Source organism: Octodon degus, unplaced genomic scaffold, assembly GCF_000260255.1.
Source record: "Octodon degus isolate 3935 unplaced genomic scaffold, OctDeg1.0 scaffold00059, whole genome shotgun sequence".
NCBI classification, from domain to species: domain Eukaryota; kingdom Metazoa; phylum Chordata; class Mammalia; order Rodentia; family Octodontidae; genus Octodon; species Octodon degus.
The window spans coordinates 9,987,114-10,011,948 of NW_004524635.1; the positions used below are offsets into that span (position 1 = coordinate 9,987,114).

The 24,835-nt window shown below is 38.1% G+C and overlaps 1 protein-coding gene across 9 annotated transcripts in view; it reads left to right on the forward strand.

The window, feature by feature from the left end:
- The window catches only part of Rbms3 (RNA binding motif single stranded interacting protein 3), a 726,581-nt gene that overhangs the window by 148,514 nt on the left and 553,232 nt on the right, over positions 1 to 24,835 (forward strand). For 6 of the 9 annotated variants that reach the window (XM_023718499.1, XM_023718500.1, XM_004634210.3 and 3 more), the window contains one exon: positions 16,791 to 16,963. In XM_023718499.1, the coding sequence (XP_023574267.1) occupies positions 16,791 to 16,963 (173 nt within the window). The remainder of the gene's footprint in view (positions 1 to 16,790; positions 16,964 to 24,835) is intronic. The other 3 variants (XM_004634207.3, XM_004634211.3, XM_023718501.1) reach the window with 1 other exon arrangement.

Sequence of the window (24,835 nt, forward strand, 5' to 3'; positions counted from 1 at the left end):
TTAGGATGGGCCACTATTGACAGGGTACCTTTAATCATTGTTTAACTATCCCTGAATGATCTATATGTATCCATATGCCTGATCGTACCTGTTAATACGAATTTTACAAAACCAAAACCAAAGCCCTTTCAAACTCGGGGGGCTGTTATCTGCTTATAAGTTTTACAAAATATTTGGGGAAAATAAAATCCTTGCAGTAAGTTAGAGAGCCCAGTTAAAGATTACTAATTTTTCGCTAACACATGGATTGCTGGCTGCTTCTGATGGCTGATTCTTTAGAGATAACTTTCACAATCTTTTTTTTTTTTGTGTGTGTGTGTGTGTGTGTATGTGTATGTGTATGTGTATGTGCATGAAAAGCAACGAGAAAGCAAAAGAACATCATTCTTCCCCAAATGATAAATTAATTAAATTACCAAGAAATGCTTTTTGCTGAACCTTAGTTTCTAGTATTTTCCACTTTCCTTTTGTTTATCCGTACTCTGGATTACCTCATTCATTAGTTCTGACAGGGGACTGTATTTGTACCGTTGCTTGACAGATATGTTACATGTTTCAGTCTTAAAATATTCCGCTCTGAGCTCAGTGCTGCATACTTGGGAGATGATGTTAAATCAGCCTTGGCAACACACAGTTGTCATCATGCCAAATAACTCAGGGGGAAAAATGATAAGGGTATAAAGAGATCAATAAGGCAAGAGAATCTGTACTTTCAAAAGTAAGGCAAAATATGAGAAGGACTATTAGTCAAGCATCTTAGGGGCGTAAATAAAGCAAAAGCATGCCGTGTGTGGGACATCCTTCCGCTACAGTGAGCCAATATTCTGTGAGTAGTAAATTTCTGTTCTGTTTTCCTAACTCCTTTAATATAGGTCATTCTAAAATACAACCATAGGACTCACTGGCACATTGATCCATCTAGCATTACTCTTGCTTCCCTCCTAATAGAATAAAATAAGGATACGGCTGATGAATGCTGAGCAGGACAATTCCCAGAATATTGAGATGTGAACAGTCACACTGGGGCATTCTCCCTGCACAATGAAGATTTGTGTAGCTCACATCATTATAAATATGAATTATGCAAATATATTTCTGCCCTTTGAGATACTATTATTTAATAGGGTCCTCATAACTGCCCAGTTGTGTGGGATTTTTAGATGAAAAACAAACAAATTGTAGGAACTGGCAATTTGGAAATTATATCCTTTATTGAGTAATAGGTACTCAGTTGTGCATCAGGAAACAATGGTTTCTTTTTTACCCCAGCAAATGCACCACATTATTACAAATTTGAAATAATAAATGAAATAGGTTTCAGATCCAAGGCAGTAAATTTTATGAACATTCAAAATAGGAATTTATTTTTGTGTGCTAATGGTCAAGGAGACTATGAAACTGGCTCAGAGCTGCTGGATGTCAGCATAAGGAAGGAGATCTGCAGACTGTGAAGAGCATTTCTGATTTTAATTTTCAACATGGGGATTAAATGTGAAAATTAATTTTTGCCTTAGGACGATAAAACTTGAGGCCATGTGTGGAATATATTAGAGTCCTTGGAGCCTGGGAACAGGATACACAATTTGAAGAGAGTTACATTAATCTATATGTGTGGGAAGTGAAGTACTTCTAGACCAGAATAGAAGCACTAGAATGAGAGACAAATGTTGGAGAAATGGAGAAGGAAACATAGGAGGGCTTGTTCCTCCACGAGGCACATCAGTGAGAAAGTTGCGATAAACAAACATCTGAACAGATCAATCTAGATGGTAAATCAACAACACATAGTTTGTGGAAAATGTTTGCAAGGCTCAGTCTGAACATTGAAGGCATGACGTAGGAAGAAATGCTTCTACATGATCTGGAGCAATGCTACAAGGCATCCTTCGGTGCACAGGCTGCCAGGGAAGGGCACCAGAGGCACAGGCTAAAAGCGCATTGCAGGCAGGATATAACCAGCAAACGGTATAATGTTTAGGTGAAAACAGAAGGTCACCTGTTGGTACAGTGAGAGATACACTTCTTATATTCCTTGTTGGAAGGGGAAGGGTTGTAGGAGTGATGAGAAAGTTGAATTCAGGAGTCAGGAGTAGCAACTTGCCTTAATACTGACATCTGACCACCAGGGACCAACCCTTACATTCTCCAATTTTTCCAGTGATACTGTATCAAATCTTTTATCATAATTCTTGTGCTCTCTTTAAAACTGGCCAGTGGCCAGAAAAACTGTATAACCCTTAAGCCTCATAAAAGCTACATTCTTCCATTGGCTATCAAGCTTTATATGGTTATAAAATTTGCAAATGATATTTAGAAAATTTGCAAATGATATTTTTATCGAACTAGTTTAGATCCTTGTGTTTTTCTACTTCAATTACTCTGACACACACTTGATTTTGTTTTTGCTTCCCCCCCCCCCCGGGTGGTGGTAGAGTACATTTTTGAATTTACATTTAATCTAGATTTAACAAAATAAATTTGTATTACTGCAAGTTTTTCTATGCAAAAATGACTTCCAAGGACATGTATCCTGCCCACAGCACTGATGTCCTAGGCATTGAAGACGAAATTGTTGGGCCGACCACAATCCTTTTGTGGCAGAATGTTGCATCTGGTCCCTATACTGGAGCTATGTGGCCGGCCAGTATGAGAAATTGATTTAATGATCTGAAGCCAGAAGACAAGTCTATACAAAGTCCTTACTATGTTATTGTCCCAAAATGTATCATAATGACGGTTTACAAGCTCTTGTCATTAATGAGTAAAGGAGCACAACACTGTAGATTGGCTCTAAACAGGGAGTCAAGGCCTAGAATAAGATCATGTCCGTGTGTCTTTCTGAAATCATTAACTTTCCAAAAGTTCTGATTAACATGAATGAATAGAGAAATCCAAATGAATGAGGGGAATTTTTACCTGAGCATGAGGCATAGCTCGACTCAGGAGGAAGGAGCAGTCAATGGCCTATAATATTGTAGTATTCTAAACAGTGCTCATTGTCCAATGTTTGTTGTTCCAGGAACTTTCTTCTACATCCTAATCTGGAAAGATTTAAACATTAGGAGAATTCAGATCCTAGGGTAGTCTGTTCCTTGGGAATCTTTACTTTCCTCTACTGATCATGGACAACATGATTATGAACATCCACTGAGTGTTGATTTTCACTGGATAAAGCATGTTCCCGTGCCCAGAAGTGACTTAAAATTGAGTCAGTCTATTGATAGATTATATCCATTCAGGAAGGTCACCAGGCTGGTACAGAAAGTTCTGTGTTGTGAGCCTTTTTGTTAGTTTTATTCTTATCTATATTATTAATCTTCAATTTCTCTGAACCACAAGAAATGATCATGAAATTAATTCCATGTATTGATTTTGGGAACTAATTATAAAACTAAACCTTTCCACATTTCTATGCATTTTAATACTTAGAATGATCACCAACAGTAAAAGGTATTGATGTTTAGTTATTTTTTAAGAATATAAAATTTGCACTAAACAATGGTACTTTTTTCCACTACTAATAGAGGTAAATATTTATCACATTTTGATACAATCAATTGTGCTATCTTGCATTTCTTTTCTTTCATATGAAATGTACTGAGCACTCTGTCAAACTTATGTACCTAAACTTTTCTATTGCTCCCTAAGAATTTCAAGAAGTAGTTTCATTGGTTATATTTCATCCTCTAAAATGTTTCCTCAGGATAATTATTAACTTTAGAATATTTTCATTTATGTATCATTTAGAAATTATTTCATGATACTCTACATAATGCATTCTAATTATATAATGGATTTTATACATATTTTAATATGGGTTCAATTTTATAGTCTTTTTGAGAATTAGACTTTTTCATCTTTATTAAAAATTTTTCTCCATAAACCAAGCGGCATTTCTAGGCTGTTGCGCTGTGATGTCCATTCTTTGCGATCTTTGCTGGGCTGCTTCCCCCTTTTCGCCAAGGCTTTATGTTCCATATGATGTTAGCTCAAGCAGAAGGGGTGTTATGTCATAGATGTGTCTGTGTAACCTGATACTAGCAGCTACATTATTGAAATACTTAGCTCCATATGCTAGTCATTAGACCTTTATCCTCAATTTAAGAAGTATGACACCATTACGTACATGAATTCAAGGTGGCCTTTTGCTTCTCTACTGCATCTCTTAATGCCAAACTTCTTCCTATGTTTGGTTGTTTCTGATTCAACTCTGCTACCAACATGATCAAACTCATGGTGCTAATTGTCTGTCCTTAGAAAGTTTAAAGCCTGAGTGTGTTTGTAAGACAAGGGCTAATGTCAGTAGAGAGGCTTTCTTTGCAGGACTTCTCTGCTGGCTAATGAACTGAGAGGCGTCTGTAGAGTCTCATGCTTCTTCAAGAAGTTCTTATGATTCCCATAATTCTCCTGTGTTAGGTCATAGACTCTTACTGAGTTAACAAAAATATGCCTGCAAATTAGCCACAGCAGAGACGCGGAGCACATGTCGTGCCATTCTCCTGTGGTACCCAGGCTTGCTTCTGACTACTCAGGGGTACGGTCTCTTGCACCTGTGTACATCTTGTAGCAAACTAGGCCCCTGAGTAACATTTCACCTGTGGGCATGTCTGTGACGGGGCACAGCGGCGAGCAGGAGCTGCTAGCTCTTGAAGGAGCTGATTTGTATGTGCATAGAAATTTTATGGTGTGGCTGTCCCGAACACTTTGTACTTTAGTGTATTGATCAGCATTCCCACTGAAGGACAAAACACACGCTTACAATTTAAAAAAATGAAAAATTTAATGCATCTTACAATTTGGTGTCATTCAGACTGTACTTAGCTGGATCCAACGTGAGAAAGTCAGGAAGGAAGGCCATGGTGGGGAAGAGCTACTTAGTTCACAGCGCCTGGGCAGCAGCTCAAAAAGAGTGTCAAGAAGAAATGGCAAGAGCCTGTATGGTACCTAAGGGCACCCCTCCACAGGCACAGCCACACCCAAGGCCGGCTTTGCTAATGCCTTAGGTGTTCCTGAATCTAATGTGGTTTCTATATCAGAGTTAATGGTCACAACTAATATCAGTTGTGTACTTATTTGCCAAAAGCAAAGCTGAACCTCCGAGTTCTCTCTCTCTCTTTCTCTCTCTCTCTCTCTCTCTCTCTCTCTCTCTCTCTCTCTCTCTCTCTCCTCTCTTTCTCTTGTCCTCAGAGCCCCAGAACTCCTAAGTCTGAGTAATTTTCTATGTTGATCTCCCACTCGTCTTCCATGGCGTGGACCAATTACCGAGGCTTCATTGGGGTGAAGTGATGAAGTGATAGCTCTTCAGAATTTCTCTTGGTCCTTGTTCTTTAGAGAAAGCTATTATCACACTTCACCAAGGCCCAAATAGTTCTCTTTAATGCAGAGTAAGGTGAAACAAAATCATCTTCTAAAATTATTAAAAATATGAGGTGAGAAATATGTCTCTATTTCATTGTATACTATGAATTCTGCTTCCGCTACCCTCAGTTATACAATACAGTATATACCTTGCTAAATATTAAGGACATAATTAAACTTAAATATACAGTTTCAGCCATAGTTTACCAACAAAATATTCTTTGACAATAAAATACTTTGAAAAACTAGTTAATTTTAATGTTAGAAACTGGGAAATTAGTACTTTTTCTATGTATAAAACTCAGTTAAGGGTGTGGATGTGTAGTAGGTGGTCTATTATTGAATTTATAAGATTTTTCTGCCAGCAGAACAACATATCTTAGTTTTATAATATTTAAGCATTTTATAGATAATTTTCCTACATTGCTATATTCCACAAGTGATTTCTTTTCTGTGAGTTGACAGTTGTCTTTAGAGTTTCAGGCAGTTAGTATCGGGGACGAGGGTAGGACTTACTGAACCTATTGAAGAAGGCAGTTTTTGATTTATAACCTAGAAAATTTTAGAATGACAAGTGTCAGTGGACTCTTTTGCACTGTAAGATTTTTTTTTGTGTGTGTGGGGGTACAGGGAATCGAACTCAGGACCTTGTGCTTACCAGGCAATCAAGCACTGTGCCACTGAGCTATGTTGCTTGTACCTGACAATAAGATTTTAACCCAAGCAAAGCAGAGTTCAGCTAGACCACTCAATGCACCAATACACTCATCCCTGAAAAGAATATTATTATTTATGATAACAACAAGGATTGTAAAATACTTTAGGATTTAGGTAAATGTATGAGTTAGAATCAATGGCATATTCACTATGAAGCAGGTGTGTATGTGTGTGTATGTGTGTGTGTGTACACATGTGTGTGTGCTTCTTACACAATCATTCACTTGATACACTGAACCATCTTCTGAGGTTACACTTACCATTCTCATTTTTGCAGGTGAACAGACTGAGGTAATCAAGGCTGGTCATAGTTGTACAGTGTCAGAGCAAGTCAGTGGTGCTGCAGAGCCCAAGAGAAGCAATGTGTGTTCAGGGTCTCAGTCCCTAGTCACTCTGCAGTGACAAGGCCAGGCCCTCTGGAGCATTTAGGATGTGCCAGCCTACTGCAAAGGGCCTGTTTGTGCAGAGCCCTGAAGTTCAGTCACTTTGCTTGGGAGAAACAAAGAGCCATTTGGAGAAGAAAAAGCAGGATTGTGTAAATACTGTGGATATTTCATTATCCAGACCACAAATAAAAACATGAAAGAGAACGGAAAAGAGGAAAGGATCTCCAGAAATCAAATAACAAAGACATGATGCATCGAAACTGTGTGTGTCTCTATGATTCTGAGAAATTGGCTAAGGTACATTGACTTAAAGTACACCGAAAAATGTAGATTTGCAGTTTTAGAGGCTGCAGTTATGAAGCAATAGAGGTTTGAATGTGTACATATCTAAGTTTCTGATGATAAAAATCATAATACATTTGACAAGAGTATACAATTCCTAATATTCATTTTATATTCATAGCTCCTGTCTCATGGCTCAAACCATAACAAATGTTGAAAATGTATTTATGGAAAATTATCTAAGCAAGCATGCTTTTCAGTTTTTATAATGAAGCAATTGCTGTTTGTGTATTAATTGCTGTCACATTTTTTTTGATCTGTGTTCCAGCATTGTCTTCTCTGGGAAATCATTGTGTTTTATTATCTAAATTTCTCAGATTTAGGACTTTAAAAGCTTAGGTTCTGTTTACATTTAATTTTGCTACACCAATGAAATATAAATGAATTGGCTAATAAAACAACAAAAGCATTTTATGCCATGGAATATAGGTTAGTGTTTTTGAATTTGTGGTGCAAAAGCATTCTCTCTTTTTGCCTTGTCTTGTTTAAAAAGTAAGATTAAGGAGAATAACAGGTTGTATGGAACTTTAACGTGAGGGGGTCATGTTTGCACAGGTTCATGAAAAGTGCATAAGGTAGTATTATTAAAAAATGCAGATGACCTGAGCAGGAACCTTATCTGCCAGTGACAGAGACATCTGCATATTCTGTAACAGTTAATCTCAATTTCTCTCTCCTTCTTCCTCTCCCTCTCCGTCTCTCTTCATCTCTCAGCTTCTCCCCCTCTACTCCATCCTTTCTCCCTCTGGCAGTTTTACAATACCCAGGAAACCTTGATTATTGGTTAAAATACATCTCGTTGTCCCATTATGTTGTACTCCCTTGAAATATCTTAAAAATGTAATTGCTTAGGAGAGGGATCACTGGAGAGGGATTTGCCATATCATAATGTAGACCTACCCTCTGGCTGGAGAGCGAGACATACTAATGGTCTTCAATAAGGGAGAATGATTGTATATAAAAAATAGCAGTGTCTATTATGGGACCAGAACTATCTCAGCATATAGAGTAACAGTATCTGTAGCCCAGTGTGGAAAACAAGACCTTGCAACAGTCACAACCATTTATGACAGCATTGCCCTACAGAACATTCTAGCATGCTGGAAATGTTTTGTCTGGTACATGCATGCAGTAATCAGTATCCATATTGTGTTAGAGCACTTGAAAAATGACTAGTTCAAGTGAAAGCTGCATGTAAAATGCAATGTAATTGAAAGCAATTATATTTCAATTTATATAGCTGCGTGGGATTATCGTAGGAGATTGTATGTATCTAGAACTAAAGCTGAAGTGAATCCCAACTGATTACCTTCAGGTCCTGCATATGATGCTGGTGGTAGAACAACTTGGAGAGTCACCTCACCTCACTGACTCTCAGTGCTGTTTTTTGCCACCTGATCATTACTCATTTGAGAGTTCGATAAGTTAATGAGTATAAAACCCTCAAAATTGTGCTTATTGTTATCTTCAAAGTGGTTGCTCAGATTACCAGAGATAGGCATGCAATACTGAGCAAACAATATAAACATGAGCTGCTCCTTTCACAGAACTAGTAGAAATTAGTAGTACAATTATCTTAGCTATCTGGTGTAATAAACACTGGTCATTTTCTATCATCTCGTATTGAAATTCTGTATAGCTTTTATTCTTTTTAGTCTCTTTAAAATAAAACAAACAAACTTGTGCTTGGCATATTATGTGTGGTTACTTTGGCATTTGGGGGTAGTGCTGAAATTCTAATGATTATTGGTCATAGATCTACTTGACACTATACTTTCCCACTGAGAAACCAATCATGACTCATTTTTCCAGAAAGATCCAATCACTAGTAACATGAAAGCCATGAGCAGTTTGAGTAGTTTCCAGAATATAGACAAGACTTTTTTAAACTCATGCCATAAATGCTTCACATCTTGAAGTATGGGGTAATTTGGTTTATATTTCCTTAAAGAGATCACAGTTGGTCAACATAGAAGGATTTCCACAAAGACGGCACTTGTCCATGGGACAGCTGGCAATCATGATAAAAGGCTGTTGACATTATTTGTGGCATGCTTCACTAGCTTATAAATTTACTAATGAAAATTTGTTTATAGGACCTTGAAGTGAACAATAACTAGTTTTCCTGTGTTTCCAAGTACCATGCATTTTAAAATGCCATTTAAATATCTAACCCTCTGAGTGGAATTCAATGATTTTAAATTAAGCCTATTTGTAAATAGCACAGAGCACTCAGTGATTATGCAATCTGCAGAGGTTTTCAAAACTAATATTTAGAGCAAAAGTGAACCTTGTCCTAGCAGAGTTGTAATAAAAACTGAGTAGTGATTTGTAAACACCTTTAATTTAGCTATTGTATCCAAAATGATGGTTTTATCACTGCTTAGTTATTGCATTCTGCTTCTTGATGAAAATGGCAAACCACAGTTCGAAAGACATAGCTTGGTTTCATGCACAGTGGCTCTGAGGCTTTAACAAGTAGGTACCTGACTAGCTCTCACAGGCTCACCTCAGGCACCTGACTCCAGCTAGAGCTGAGAAGAATGTTCATTTTAGGCCTCAGCCTCATGATGGTGATGATGTTGATAGTAATGATGATGCTGTTTAAGAGAAAAGGAAATACTTGGTGTGTATCAGTCCTGCACCTGGCCCAGTGATAAGTATTTTACATGCAATTTATAGACTTTAGCTTCACAGCAGGGCCACAGAACAAAATCATTGTAGTCCTGCTTTTATTCACAAAAGGTTTAAGTGCCTGGTTAGGGGCAAATCTGGATTTGCCGCAGGTGATCTCGAGTCTTGAGCACCTCACTACTGATGTTGACAGCAGCTCTTACCTTGCCTGGTTGACAGAGGGTGTTAAAGTAATTGCCTTTTATGAGGACTTTCATCCTTTATTGCTCATTCCCATATCTGAACTGTGGGTAGCAAAAGAGAAGTGGGCCAGGCTTTCACCAAACTCTATTATGAAAGGCATAATTGAAACAATTGTTTTCTATAGTCATACTCTAGATAATGGAGAGGCAATTACCTAGCATAAAATTGCAAGGCCATAATATATGTGGCTCATGAAGCTGTGGCCAAAATTGCATGGCTTGCTTTAGCTATTCATTTAGCTGCACTGGTTATTGTCTGTATGGACAGTATTCATATCCCTCCTCATTGGAGGCTATTATAGACAAGGTAATGACTGTCACAGTTCTTGAAGTGCGTATTTTCTCATGTGTCCTCACTCGAGGAGAGGCCTGTAGAAACAGGGTTATGTGGAGACTACACAACCTGAGAGACAGAGTTGATAGCCAGCAGCAGCATTGCTGAACAAGCAATGGATCACACACACACATGCAGGCTAAATAATGTATGACTGAGGACAGGAATGTGGTTTATATTCATTTTTTGGATAGTAAAAGAGTTGGCATGTCAGTCCCGTGGGAGACATGATCCGGGGCTTTACTCTTGAGTGGATAAAAGAATACGAATTCTATGGCACTGGAGATGAATAAAAACAAATTGGGGAGTCCATCAGCAGAGAAGTCTGCTGTGTGATGCAGGCCAAGGCTACTCCAAAACCACCAGACCGAGTGCTTCCCATGCCTGCCAGCAGCCAGATGCTGGCCTTAGAGCTGACTTCAGTTTGGCAACAGGGCCCTGTGATTTCCAGCCAAGGGGAATTGCATGCAAAAATATTTAACATTCTCTTTGTAAAAGAGTTATGTTTCCAATCAGAGAGAGAAGTGTGCTTCAGTCCTGGTCTGTTGTTAATGAAATGTAGTGTACCACATCTTGGTTACAGAGAGTCTGGGTGGAGGGGGAGGATGCATGTGTGCTTAGGGCTAAGGAGCTGAACTTTGGTTTTGTGGTGGAGTTTTTTGGCGAAATGAGTTTCAGTTCGACCATTGAATTAGTATCATTATTCCTTGGGGAACTCTGTATTGACCTTTTGAAAATAGGGCTGGATTTGTTTAAATTAGTGCTTCTCAGCTAGAGAAACTTCCTTAATCTTACTCAGGGGACTTTCAACAATATACGAAGACATTTTGGATTGTCACAAGTTAGAGTCGTGCTGTGCATCTGACACCAAGAAGGTAGAAGACAGTGATGCATTTAAATAGCCTGCCATGCACAAGGCGTCTCCCACAACTAGTAAATACCATATCTACAAAGGCTGTCATACCAAAATTGAGAACTCCGATTTATAATTACCTGTTAAGTGTATATGTAATGATGTAACACAGCAGTGCTCATAGACAAATGTTCATGATATGTAGTTTGACATTGTATAAATTATTACTTTTGATGATTTTCTTTACTCTGTGGATGTGCAGATGACATTTATCAGGTGTACCACATACTTTCTGTTAAGGAAAACAAGCAGAAAATAAAAACATAACTACCTTCCCTTTACACCTACAGAGACACATTTTACAAGAATGTAGGAGGACCAGGTTGACAGACTTTCCAAACTTGAAAAATGAGACATATTAACAAAGCACACTAAATGAGTCAGCTGCTTCGGATGATCTAAAAGCCAGTTCATTTTCCTGTTATTAAATAACAAACCATGAATCTTGACAAATGAACCCACGTGTTTGACATTATTTGAAAAACTCCCAGCATGCTTGGTTCTGATGGCGACTTCCCTTCTGGAATTAAATTTTCAGATAGACTTAAACACAGGGAAGGCCTTATTAACCTTGGACTTCCTGCTGTTTATTATTATTATCTTTGCTTCCTACTCAGACTGGGGTGCAGCAGGCCTTCTGCCTGTCTCATCCTTCAAAGTGGACCTCAAGGAAGTGTTTGTTTCTTGGTGCCCATATCCTTAAGAGTTGAAGCTTTACCACGTGGTGGGGATGGGGTTGGCTTGGCTTCTGGTCTCAAACTCCCTGGGTTCAAACACGGCTCAAGCTCTGAGGCCTTGAGAAGGTCATTTACCCTGTTTGTATCTTGGTTCCCTCATTTGCAAAGTCAGAAGAATGTTGTTTGCCTCACTGAGCTTTTGCGAGGACAATATATCAAATGCTCAGCAAGCAACCAAAAATATTACCTACAAACATGGGAAATATTGTTTTAAGAACAATGTCTTCCAAAATCGATGCCAAGTCATTTTAATTTTCTAAATAGGGCAGTGGTGTGGTGCTCTGATCTGGCGCCTCTGTGTGTGATTACTGAGCCTTTCCCCTTTCACAGTCTAACTGATTCTCCCAGCAGGGCCTCCAGGAATTACTGTCCTCCAAAATCTGCATATCTGTTCTCCATCGTATGTGTGGGCCTTCAAGAGAATTCTTCTCCTTTTTTCAGTCAAAGTGTCATCCAAAGTCTCCCCAGCTGACACTACAGATTCATAGCAGTCCCTTGCGCTGTGTCAGCATAGCCACAGCGCTCAGGACCTGACTGCAGTCCTCCTCCTAAACAGGGATAGTAGACTGTGACTTGGAGCAATACAGCAAAGTCCATTTTATCTGAAGGAAAATATTTTTTGCTATCGTTTTAAAATCCCTTCCTCAGGAGCTCAAAATGGTTTAAGAACTAAGCAATGGTAACATTTCAAATCTATCTAGAGACAAACAGTTGAAACAGGACGCAGAGCTGTTTTAACCAGGAAAGTGGCTTATGTGACCCAATAACCCCTAGAGATTGTCTCTTCCCTTTTTCTCTCTGTCTCTGTCTCTCGGTCTCTGTCTCTCTGTCTCTGTCTCTGTGTCTCTCTCTGTCTCTGTCTCTCTCTCTCTCTCTCTCTCTCTCTCTCTCTCTCTCTCTCTCTCTCTCTCTCTCTCTCTCTCTCTCTCTCTCTCTCTTTCTCTCACTTCTAGAGAAATCTTTAGTCTGGTCATCTATTGTTGGCAGCCAGAGCATACATAATAGTTTCTACTTTTCAAAAATTAATTCATTTACACCTGTGCACTTTTCAGCCATTCTGGGAACCTTCTGCCAACCTTGTAGTATTTAAAGGATGTGTATTTGGAAATGAGTGAAATGGAAGGAATTTGTAATTCTTAAAATCAAAGCATGACTTACCACATTGATGGCTACTAGAATCACAGTCAATGATAATCACATTATCAACATACTGGGAAGGGTCTCTGTACTATACATTATAGTATATGGATGGAGTACTTCAATGAGAAGTCTACCTTCTTCAGCAGAAGATTTAGAGTCATAGCTAAGAGAATTCTATTACTAATTTATATTACTTCATTGAAAGGGATAGTTAGTGCTTACATTGTTTAATCAATGTTGCATGGCTATATCTTGTAATCTGAACAACTACTTTGAAGATAACAGTATGCAATATAATAGCCATGATTAATTTTCTATCCTCTTGTTTTGAACTTCTGCATTGCTTTTATCATTTTCCCCATTAAAATGAATAAAGAGAAAAAGCAATACATGAAACAGAAAATCACATTGGGGGTACATGTATTCCAAGGGTTTCTGAAACACATCCCTTCTTCATAAACTGGAGCTTTAATTTCCACATACAAACAACATAACTCATTTCCATGCATAGGAGTTTCCTGTCTCCATCTCAACTTTGATTTGCTTTTGCCTGTTCTTGTTTTTTCCCTTGCCTAGTGAAATGCGATGGGCCTGTTGGAGGGTACATTTATTGTTTTAGGCATCATGCAATTTACTAAATGGTGTTCTGGTTATGGAAATGCTTGCAAAGAGCCCTCGGGGAAAAAGAATTAAGTAAACACATATTGATCATGCTGTAGCTGCTGCTCTCTTATTTGATCAGTTAAGGGTTCAGACTGAACTGGCCCATCTGATCTGTGTGATACATAGAGCTGGAGATGGTTTTCTGGCTCCCTGGTGATTTTCAGGGCCATGCAGTGGGAAAAACTGTTTTAAACAAAGTCTGATTTTTAAAGAAGCCTCAGCTGAGGATGGAATTCAAAGAATTTGAAGAGGAGGTGAAAGTGGAAGCAACCAACTTTAAAAGGTCTTGGGAATTTCGAGAGAATAAAGCAGCACATAAGGGAAGTAAAAGATGAATCCTAGTTGACCCGTGTGGAGACCAGACCCCAGGATGGCACTTTAGCAAGCACGGACTGCACAGTTGCAGTGTGTAGGGCTTGGAAAATAGGAAAACTGACACAGATCCTGCGAAGTCAGAAAACAAGCATTAGGATTCTATGACAACAAAGAAACTTGAGCTTTATGCAAATTCTAAATCCAAAAAAAGTAATGGATACATTCCATTTAATCCAAATAGACAAACTAAAAGCATTCTCTTGTGTTTCATTTTTAAATTCTACACTAACAATACTGATGTTAACCTAAGTAATACTGAAGAAATGATTGAGGAAAAATGTTTATTCCAAGCAGGGATGGAAGCTTCGGACTTTGCTGGGTCATAGTTATTCTCTTGTTTCCCAGTCCTTCATCTGCCCTCAGTTTGTGCTTATGTTGGACAACTGATTCTTGGCTCCTTTTCTTCCAAGAAATCAAAGATTTAAACAGGGACTCATGAGGCAAAGGAAACGAAAGAAGAATATTAAAGCATTTACATCCTAGTTGGTACAAACTGGCCAAGAGGAAAAATGGGAATTCAGAGATTGTGTTGGCTGACGATATCCTGAAATTTAGGAAGAAAGGGCAGACGGAACTAGCTTCTATTTTCTGGCGTGAAAGCTGAAAAAATGATAAAATCACTAAAAGTATAAGATAACTGTGGCAGATGACTGAGGTTGGGAATTGGAAAATGTGAACAGAGATGCAATAAGCTATACCTTGATACATTGAACTTAAGAGGCATCATCCTGAGGTGCTTAGAAATACAGACTGGGGCAACACTGAAATCCTGGAAGATGTAAAATAGTCTACAGTACCAAGAAATGAGGCTATGTATTGCTAAGGCATGGCCTCCGGTCACTAGAAGTACAGTTTATTCCATTTTTATTTCACAAGATGTATACCAAAAATTTATTATGCACTCACTGTTTATCAGGCCCTATGATAGGTGCTATTCGTGTAAAGACCAGCTCATTCCATACACTAAAAGGACATCCACATGGCACTACTGATGCATATTAAATTAGTGACCCCCAAACACATTGGACAGAGACCAGCATGCTGAAAGCTGGGAAGGAAAAGAACTTTGCTTCAGAGTGATACTTGGTGGAAAGCAGCAGGACGAGTAAAAGCCAATGAAGTCGAACTGGGCTGTGGAGTAGAGAGGGTGGGGAGGTCCTCTGTGTGCCTGAGCAGAGTTTAAGGAGTGTTCGGAGAGATAAAGAATCAGACAGGACTTTTAGGACTCCTTTAAGTCAAGGTTTCACTTCAGTTCAGTGGGAAGCCACTGCAGGATTTGAAAGAGTTCAGTGAGAAGGCCATGCTAAGCTCTGCTTCCAGGACAAAGATTCATTCACCTCGACACAGTGGATGTCGGTATAGGTCGATCACGGTGCTTTCAGATATTTAAAAAAAAAAAATGAAATTCTTCTTATTTTCCTTCCTTGGAATAATCATACCATCCCTTAGCTTTGTTCCATGACATAAAGGGTTGAACAGTTTCACATCATCTGAATAAACACTTCTGCTCTTGTGCCCCAAACTTGCTATTTGATAACTACTAACCTTATAACCCTGATAAATTAGACTGCAGGTTAAGCGCATAAAAATTTCCCATTGGAGTCTTGATGAATGTTTTCACTGTATCTTTAAGTAACATTCTGTGATCAGATGAGAAAATTTGGGATTTTAATAGAGTAGTATTGTTGCCCAGATGTTTTCCAACCGTAATATTACCATTATTGTTATTCTTGCTCTGTTTATGATGTCGCTACTCAAATCCATAAACCATTGTTTTGAGTTTTTAAAAGATCTTATGGCATAAGAGAGCACTCTTACTATCTCCTTCATATTAATTAGCTTACTACATCTCAGATAGGTTAAATCCTCATGCGAAGGTCATAAAGGTAATGAGAGAAGCAACAAGGGCTCCACTGAGACAGTACAATTTGAGAAGTTTTAAAGTCATGCCTGGATGAAAAGAAATGAGACTAGGGAGTAAAGCCACTTGCTAACTCTGGCATGGACATGGGTGGGCTGCTTTGCACAGCACAAGTTTCTGTGGGCGATATTATCCCTTCATTTCATTAGAAAATTGTGTAACTTAATAACACAGTGGTGACCAATAAGGGAGACCTTTTCCTACACGGGGATGTTTGGCAATTTTGAGAGATGCTTCTGGTATGCCAATCTGGGGGATTGCTGCTCCTAGAATCTTGTGAATAACAGTTGAGGATGCTACTGGGTAATCTACAGTCCAGAGGACAGGCCCTACAACTAATACTGTTTCTGTTGATCATCCATGATGCCCAGATGTAGATCACAGCTTAGCATAATTTGAAGGGGACCTCAAAGTGAGGAAAGACTCATGGCTCTGTCTTGCAAGCAGGGAATATTCAGTATGAAGAAGCACTTTCTGGGAATGGAGACAATAGCTGAGTTTCTATCATTCATTCATTCATTCATTCATTCATTCATTCATTCATAGAATCAGTTTTTATAGAATAACTTCTACATATCAGGAATTATGCTAGGCACTAGGAAGTAAGGAAAATAATATAAGGAAGATTCTTTGGAGCAAAAGCTATTACAAAAGGGTAGAGGCAAGGAAGGATGGTTGACCATTCAATCCCAGGCTGGGTGCCAAGACTGACCTGTTTTATTTTAGGAAGGAGGGAGAAAGCATGGCTGCTTTACAGGTAGGAGGAGAGCCATATCATACTGCCAGGACCACCTGATAACCTCTCTTTGTCCCATTTGTGGCTGACATATGCTGAGTCAACTGTAGGGTCAGATGGAGGAAAAGTAAGCAATACTTCCAGAAGGAGCACGGCCCAGTGATTCACGCATACGCGTGCATGTGTGAATTGGAAAGGACAAGCCGCTCGCGTTGCTTTTGAGTTGTGCCGCTGGCCTGTGAGGAGGTGTCCTGGCTTTTGTTTTTCCAGTAACAGCTTTTTCTGTTTGCAGCAGCCCTATGCACCAGCTCCCCACCCCATGGCTCCTCCCAGCCCCAGCACAAACAGCAGCAGCAACAACAGCAGCAGCAACAGCAGCGGGGAACAGTTGAGTAAAACCAACCTGTACATTCGAGGCCTTCCTCCAGGCACGACGGACCAGGACCTAATCAAGCTGTGTCAACCGTAAGTGTCCTTCTCCTCTCTGTGCCTTTTCTATCCACACGTGGCCGCACGGGCCGCGTTCGTGGCTGTGCCGATGTATCGATCTCCTGGTGTCTCCGTGAGGAGGACTCTTCTGAACAAGCAGGGCTGAAATTTGGGATGATATTTTAGCTGGTGTCAGGAAGCAGGGCTTGTTTCCTTGCTCCAGAGTGCTGACTGCTTCACCGATGTTGACTTGGAAGAGGAAGCGCCTTGCCACAGCGTGCTCCCACCCACATGGCCGCTTGGGTCAGAGGCGAGGTTCTTCTTAGCACGTGTTCGAGAAGGGAATCCCTTAAACTCTTAAGAGGCTGGTTGCAGGGTGATTACCTCCTGTGAGTCAGAGCTGTTTGGCCTAGCAGACAGGAAATTTGGGTTAGGCCTAAGTCACTGGAGAATTACGTGGTGAATTCTCCAGCTTCCTTGAAAACACTGTAGTCTGTGAGACTCTGCCCATGAAGGCTAAGAATTTATTCACCAAGAGAGCAGAAGAATACTTGGTAGGAAGTAGGGAGATGATTGAATCATCTTCCAAAACATTCCTATTAATTTATTATCTACCAGCACTTAAGATATTAGTTATCTCATTTCTGTGCAAATACATTAAACATTCTTAAGTCTTCCTTTCAAAGGAAATTAAAACTGAATAATGGATTATGATTCAGAGACCTGTATTTTTGGATCGCTGTCTAATTGTTTTCAAAATAATACCAGTACAGATATTTGTCACTTCATTGTGTCTTTGCCAGATATTTTTAAATTTTGGAAATGTGTTACTCAGTTGTGCTTTATTTTTTTGCAATGCTTTTCCAAAAAATTTGAGAGGATAATTGTTTTGTGTATTTTCTGGCTCTCAAAATATCAGAAGAGGAAAACACAATGAACAATATTTATTTGTTCTTCTTTTGGAGCTTATATTAAAACAACAGAAAGTAGTGCACTCATGTTTATAGCAACACAATTGCTCATAGCTAAATCTTGGACAAAACCCAAATGTCCAACAATTAAAGAATAAATTAAAAAGATGTGGTATTTTTATACAATGGAGTATTACTCAGCTATAAAAAAGATAAACTCAAAGCTTTTGTAGGTAAATGGATGCAACTAAAGATCGTACTCATAAGTGAAATAAATCAGACACACATGTGTAAACATTGTCCTGTCTCCCTGGAGTAAGGATCTGAAAAAGTAATTAGGATCTGAAAGTTGATATTGTGAAAGGAAAAGAAACTGTTCAAATGGAAGGAACAACTGCGATGAAAGGAAGAAAGAAGGAAGGAAGGGAGAAAGAAATGTGTATGTCTATACACAGGAGAACTTGGGTATTTGTACATCTGATTTCTGCTGGTCTACTGAAAGGAGCAGTTAATGCTTAAATTTTTACTCTCCCTTCTTTTAATTTTTTAAAATAATTTTTGACCAATCTTACCAGCTCATATCTGGTAATCCAAACAACTAATGTAAAGACAACAATACACAATACCACAACCATTGTTAAATTCCTATCATTTTGTTTAATGAAATTCTGTATTGCTGATACTTTTTTTTTCTATTTTTATATTCACTTTAAAAATAAAACAATGGAAAGCAGCAGCTACATCAAAACAAATGTATAACTATACAATCTGTTAGGTTTACGTAATGACACTTTGCTACAGTATCTTAATTTTTGAAACTAAGTTTTGGGTATGGTTTTGATAATACATGTTCGCAGTCATCATAGAGACGTTTTACCTGTACATACTGTATCTTGATTCTTCTTTTCTCCCCACGCCCCTTATAAAACCTTTGTTTCCGTTTTCCTTTCTGTACTCTTCTCTCTTTTCCCTTCTTCCCTCCCCTCTCCCTCCTTTGTTCCCTTTTCCATTTGAACATTTTCTTCCTGCTTCCAACATTGACTTGTGAAAGAGATAATGGAGAACTTTGAAAGGGAAATGTTTATTTTTTAAAGTATTTTTATATTAAGAAATATGAAAAATGTCAATATTAAGGCATATGAATGGATGTTAGGATTTGATCTTTAAATACTAGAGTTCAGAACCAGAAGTTAAATATATCAACATTTTTTTTTATTTTAAGAAAAATCTGAAATATTTTGAGTAGTAAAGTCTATGTGACTATGAAAATCTTTGAACTTTGCAAAAGAAGCTTTCCATGAAGTCTCTCAATTAATAGATGCTGATTTTTGCAAAATGTGTTCTTACATTTCATTCATAAAAGATATTTGTGCTTATTGAGGAAAGATTTTCTCTGTTTGTTCCATAACACTTGCAGACCTTGATGAAAAGTAGATTTCTGGACCCAAAGGTTCTGATTTATTCTGGGTGTTGTGAGGCAGACCTGTAAACTTGTCACTTTAGGAGGCTGATTTGGGAGAATGGCAAGTTGGAGTTCAACTTGGACCATTTAGTGAGTTAGCAAGACCCTGTTCCCCAAAAAGAGATGTGGGGATGTTCAAGCTGAGGGTGTTGCTTAGTTCCAAAGAGTTGGATTTAATTCTTAGTAAGAGAGAGAGAGAGAGAGAGAGAGAGAGAGAGAGAGAGAGAGACAGAGACAGAGACAGGAAGCGATAAAAAGAGAAATTGGAAAAAAAGAAATTAAGACACAGTAGTTCTAGGGTGGAGCCAAACAGCATGCATTTCCCACAGTCTCCCTGGCAGTACAGACATTGCTGACCTCTGAGAAGCCTTTGTCACCAATCATGGGAGGACCACTAACTGCTTCTAGTTCATACAACTTCATCCCATTAACAAGAAGAGTTAAGACAGGCAGAACCTTAGGTGTCGAGACAGCTCATTAAACTTGTGATCCTGAAGTGTCACCTGGTTATTTTAGTCTCTGTTTCTCCCTTATTATGATGGAGTGGGCTTTGATTTTGTGTAGGCTTCTGCATAGTATTAGCAGTGTGTTGAGGCTGACTGAAACTTGTACACTAGATACAATTTTTAAATATTGAATTATTTTGTTATAAACCTGGAACTTGAAATTGGAAAGGATGGGAATATTTTCTTAACACAGTAATTAGAAAATTCCACAAGTCAGACTTATTTTTAAATTTCATGTTATCGGAGAGTAGTTTTTATAAATATACCACCAGTGTAGCATCACATCATAAATCTCTGTCAATATCTATTTCTGTGAGGAATTGCCAGAATTTTATAAATGTAAAGTATTACCAAAAAGTCTGTGTTGGCAGGAAAGAGATATGGAAACACTACTATCTAGTATACAGATTTTTTTGTCAATGTTTCATATTACATTTGAGAAATTTATAAAATGCTAAGTGAATGGAGGGTTAGGGTTACTGCTACACATCATTAGTTACTAGATAATAAAACATGGCGAGCATTATATGTGATTATAAAGGTGTCTGTGAGTCTCCAGTTATTAAAGTAATCTGACCATGATGAACATTGTTTAGATTATTTTTTCCTAGAGAATCTTACAGAATTGATGTGATCAAGAGATGAAAATTTTTGTGCACTAAAATATCTAGGTTTTAGCCCTGGCTGTGTCATTAGCAGAGTTTGTGGTCTTAGATAAATGACTTGGTCTTTTTTTTTTTAACTTTGGTTCCTTCGTGTATCTGTAATAATCTATTTACATTTATTTCACCTAAAATTCTGGTGTTTTAGGGCATCATTATGTGCCATCAGACTTTCTCTGGACAATCTTTTATGACTTCTACTAATCATAATATAGGGCTGACAGACCACAATCTGAATTGACTCAACTACATGCATGTTACATGGTAGCTGGATAAGTTTTGGGTAAGAGACCAAAGTATGATGTGCAAAACCTTGTCACTTGTCTTGTGGCATTGGTCTCACACAACGTCATTATTTTACCTTAATAATCTAAAAATAAAATAATTATGTATTCCCATTATTCATTCAATATTTCAAAATAATTTCTCCAAAAAAACAGATATTGGTAGACTTAAATAAATTTTGCATGGGATCCATTTTCCATATTAATTTCTATAAGATTATAACTTTCTTTTAAAGATAATACTGCTTAGAGGAAATGCAATTTTACTAACATTCATATTAATAAAATAATAAAAAACAGATGCACAAAAGAAGACATAACTGTATTGAATTTTCTAGGATTAGTATATAATATCCACATTAATGCTAATGAACAGGAAGTAAATAATATTAAGGAAAATAGAAATTGTATTTTTCAATGTGTAATGTGAGAGCTAATTCTTGTTATGGAATTCTATTCATATTTATCATCAAATTTTCTATATTCAGATTTTAAGTTGAATCAAGAAAAGACAAAATTGAAGATTAGAATTCACTCTATAAAAAATTAACTCCATTTATACTATTTTAGATCAAAATGCTACATTACATATACTGGAAGAAATCATATACGAAGACCTTAAGGAAATGTATTATATTCTCAATAAAGAAATATTTAGAGAGGCTGGTGAGATAGTTCAGCAGACTAAGTCGCCTGCTTAGGTAACCTTAGAAAAGTGCAGGGACCTTGGTTCAATCCTTGGCACACCACCAGCTGGCTGGCTGAGCCAGCTGAGTCCTGGTGTAGTGTTGTATGCCTGTAATCCCAGCCCTGGGGAAGCTGAAAACAGAAGGATCACTATGGTTCTCAGCTGCATAGTGAGACCCTGTAACAACACAATACATTAAAAAAAGAAAGAAATATTTACAGAATGCCTGTAGCATGCTTATTTTGAGGAATAGGAAGTAAGTAAATCTAGATAAAGGCCTTGCCTTAGTAAAATTTATAGTGGGCTAGGAGAAGTATGAATTAACTAATCATATGAATTCATATAAAATTGTGAATATAAAATGCAAAACTAAGAGAAGCAAGATATATTTCAAAGATAATCTCAGTTGAAAACATGAGATTACATGCTGTCATCTTTTAGTGATTACTGAGCAGGGAACAGTAAGATTATTTTACCTCTGTGAGGAAGGAAAGGGAAACCTTTCTAGGTGGAGGGAATTTCAAATACAGAGATACCAGTTGCTGGAGGGACACAGCAAGGGTGAGGGGCTGGGAAAGCCAGTGTGGTGGGCATGTTGGGCAGCATGGGCTGGAAACACAGACAGGGCAAGGTGACCACTTTGTAGATTATGTTAGAAGCTTTGTTTTATCCTAAAAGAAATAGAAGAAACCGTTAAATTGCCACAAACAGGAAGATGATATAGTTAAGTTTTTTTTTTCCCAAAAAGATAGCTTCAGCTGCACCGTGAAGAGAAGAGCCCTCATGGAATTAAGGAGTGATTAGAATAGATCTAGTTGAAAAATCAGCAGAAGAGTGATTTTTATTCAGAAGGCATGAGAAGAATTGTAATGGTAGAACACTCATGTGTGCTGAAAGATGCATTTTGTTGTATGTTCAGTTTTTTAAGGAAAAAGTCTTGAGAGAAAATTAATGAAAATTATCTTAAAAGAACTAGCAAGAAGAGCCTACCACAATCTAGATCGCAAATTAAGTAGTCTTTAAGTACTTTTCATTATGAATGGGCCAACAGTATTCTATTCAACATTTAGTGGCAATAATATTGAAAACATTCATGACAAATATAATGATGGCTAAATCTCTAGTTGATTATCTGAATAGCTTCATCAGTGGATTATCAATTGGGGAGCATGGATAGAACTTTGATTATATGTTCCCCAAGTTCATGACAAGAGGAGGAGAGACAAGTGGGGAAAAAGATTCAGTTTCATGGAGTGAGAGAGTGCAACTTTATCGGGCCGAATAAACTTTGGTGATATAGTGTTTTTTCACATATCAAATCATATTTTTCCTTCAAAAAAACCTAATTTTTACTTATGAGTAAAGTAGGGGAGATGGCTCAGTGGAATAAGGGCTTCCCTGGCAAGCGCAAGCGCCTGAGTTCAATCCCCGGTTCCGCAAAAAAAAAAAAAAAAAAAAAAAAGGAACTATGTGCTTGAGACACATTTAAGTTACTATTAAAAGCATACAAATTAGACATAATGAAAAAATACAAAACATCATTAATATACTTTCATTTTCTATGCTTACGGTAGCTTTTATCTAACCACTCTTGTAGCTTATAGTTTGATTAATGCAATGCTCTCCAAAAGCCTTGCTCAAATTGACCCCACTTCTAGGTGATTAACTAATCTGGCGTTCATTAGAACTCTGGGAAGGAATGATGCAAAGGGCTTTTTGTTATGAAGTGAACAGCTTTCTGCTAGGCCTCTTGAAATAGAATGAAAGGAAAGTGAGAAAAATACCAGGGAGGCACACATGCACCAAATTTCCAGTCCTCACCCCAAAGACAGGCAAGTCAGCTGTGTTCCACTTTTTTTTTTCTATAGATGTTCTCTTTCTTCAAGTTGTGACATCCTAGCATTGTCCCCTTTAAAATGAAACTGTGAATGTCACTTGAGCATTTAACAAGAGATGAGAAACAGCCACAGTGAAAGGAGAGTAGAGCACAGTAAGAGTGTGTGTACTCCACCACTGAAGGGCTGCCCTGCCAATCCCGTCCACCGTCCTGGGCTGCTGGACGCCTCCCAGTGCATGCTGAATAGTAAGAGCACGCTCAAGTGCCATCAGGGCTCAAGTGCACAGTCCACTGTACGTGGTGTCAGACAGTGTTGACAAATGCTCCGACACAACCAAACCTTTTCTCAATTTAAGAGTAACCTTGTCACAGAAATCTGTCAAACTGTTCAGATGCAACTAAAGGAAAACAAGTCATCATGCACTCTGGAGTAACCACGTAAATAAGGAAAATGTGCCTGGAATTTTTTGAGTTCTTTCTTACTAGATCATTGAAGATTCAAAAGTTTCTTCAAAAAAGACCTGAAGAACTTTATTAGTAGCTTTCTTCTACAAGTTAAGGAGCCACTTTTCAGGTATAAGAAACCTCTGTGCTGAAAGGTGGGAGCAGGAAGTGGACTCTAGAATCTGAGACTCTTGCCTTTGTGTTTCAAATGGGAGGTCCTTAAAGGCCCAAATAGACATCTGAATTCCTTAAGTAGGCGCAGATTCAGACACTCAGATAGACATGCTAGCTCAGGTTAGGCACAGTTATATTTGCCAACTCTCTACTGTAAACTAGATACTATAATTGATCAGTAATTAACAATATTGGCATTAATAACACCTTGTTGGGGCTGGTGAGATAGCCCAATGGACTAAGCATCTGCTTAAGCAAGCACAGGGACTGGGCTTCAATCCCCAGCACCACATACTGTGCAGGTCCCAAACCTGGCTGCATTGAGCCATCCACTGAGACCACAAGTGGTGGTGAATACCTGTGACCCCAGCACTGAGGAGGTTGAAAACAGGAGGGTCACTGTGAGTCCGAGCTGCATAGTGAGACCCTATACCAAAATAAATAAATAAATAAATAAATAAAACATTATTGTACGTTACTGGCAGCATAAAATGTATATTGTACACAGTTATCTCATTTTGTAGCATCGTTTAATGTTCAAAACAACTCTAGGAGTTGGGAACTATAATTTTTGAGTAATAGTTGAGTAAACTGAGCTTCAGATAGGTCAAAAAGCTTGTACAAGTTTGGATAGCCATCACAATTTGAAATTTGTTTCCAACTTCAAAACTTTTATTCATAACAGCTAAAGCATTTAGAAAATAATGACAATTGTGACATAATTCATAGATTCCTAAGTCTGTGACTGGTTATGAAAATCACTTAGGGATCTTTAACAAAATAGGAAGTCTGAACTTCAACCTCCTAACACTGTGATTAATCTAATATAGGATCAGCCTGGACATTAGCATTTAGAGCTAACTGCACAGGTAACCCTAGAATATAGTAAATTTTGAGAACCTAGTAGTTAATGATGTTCATACTTACTAGGAAATCATAA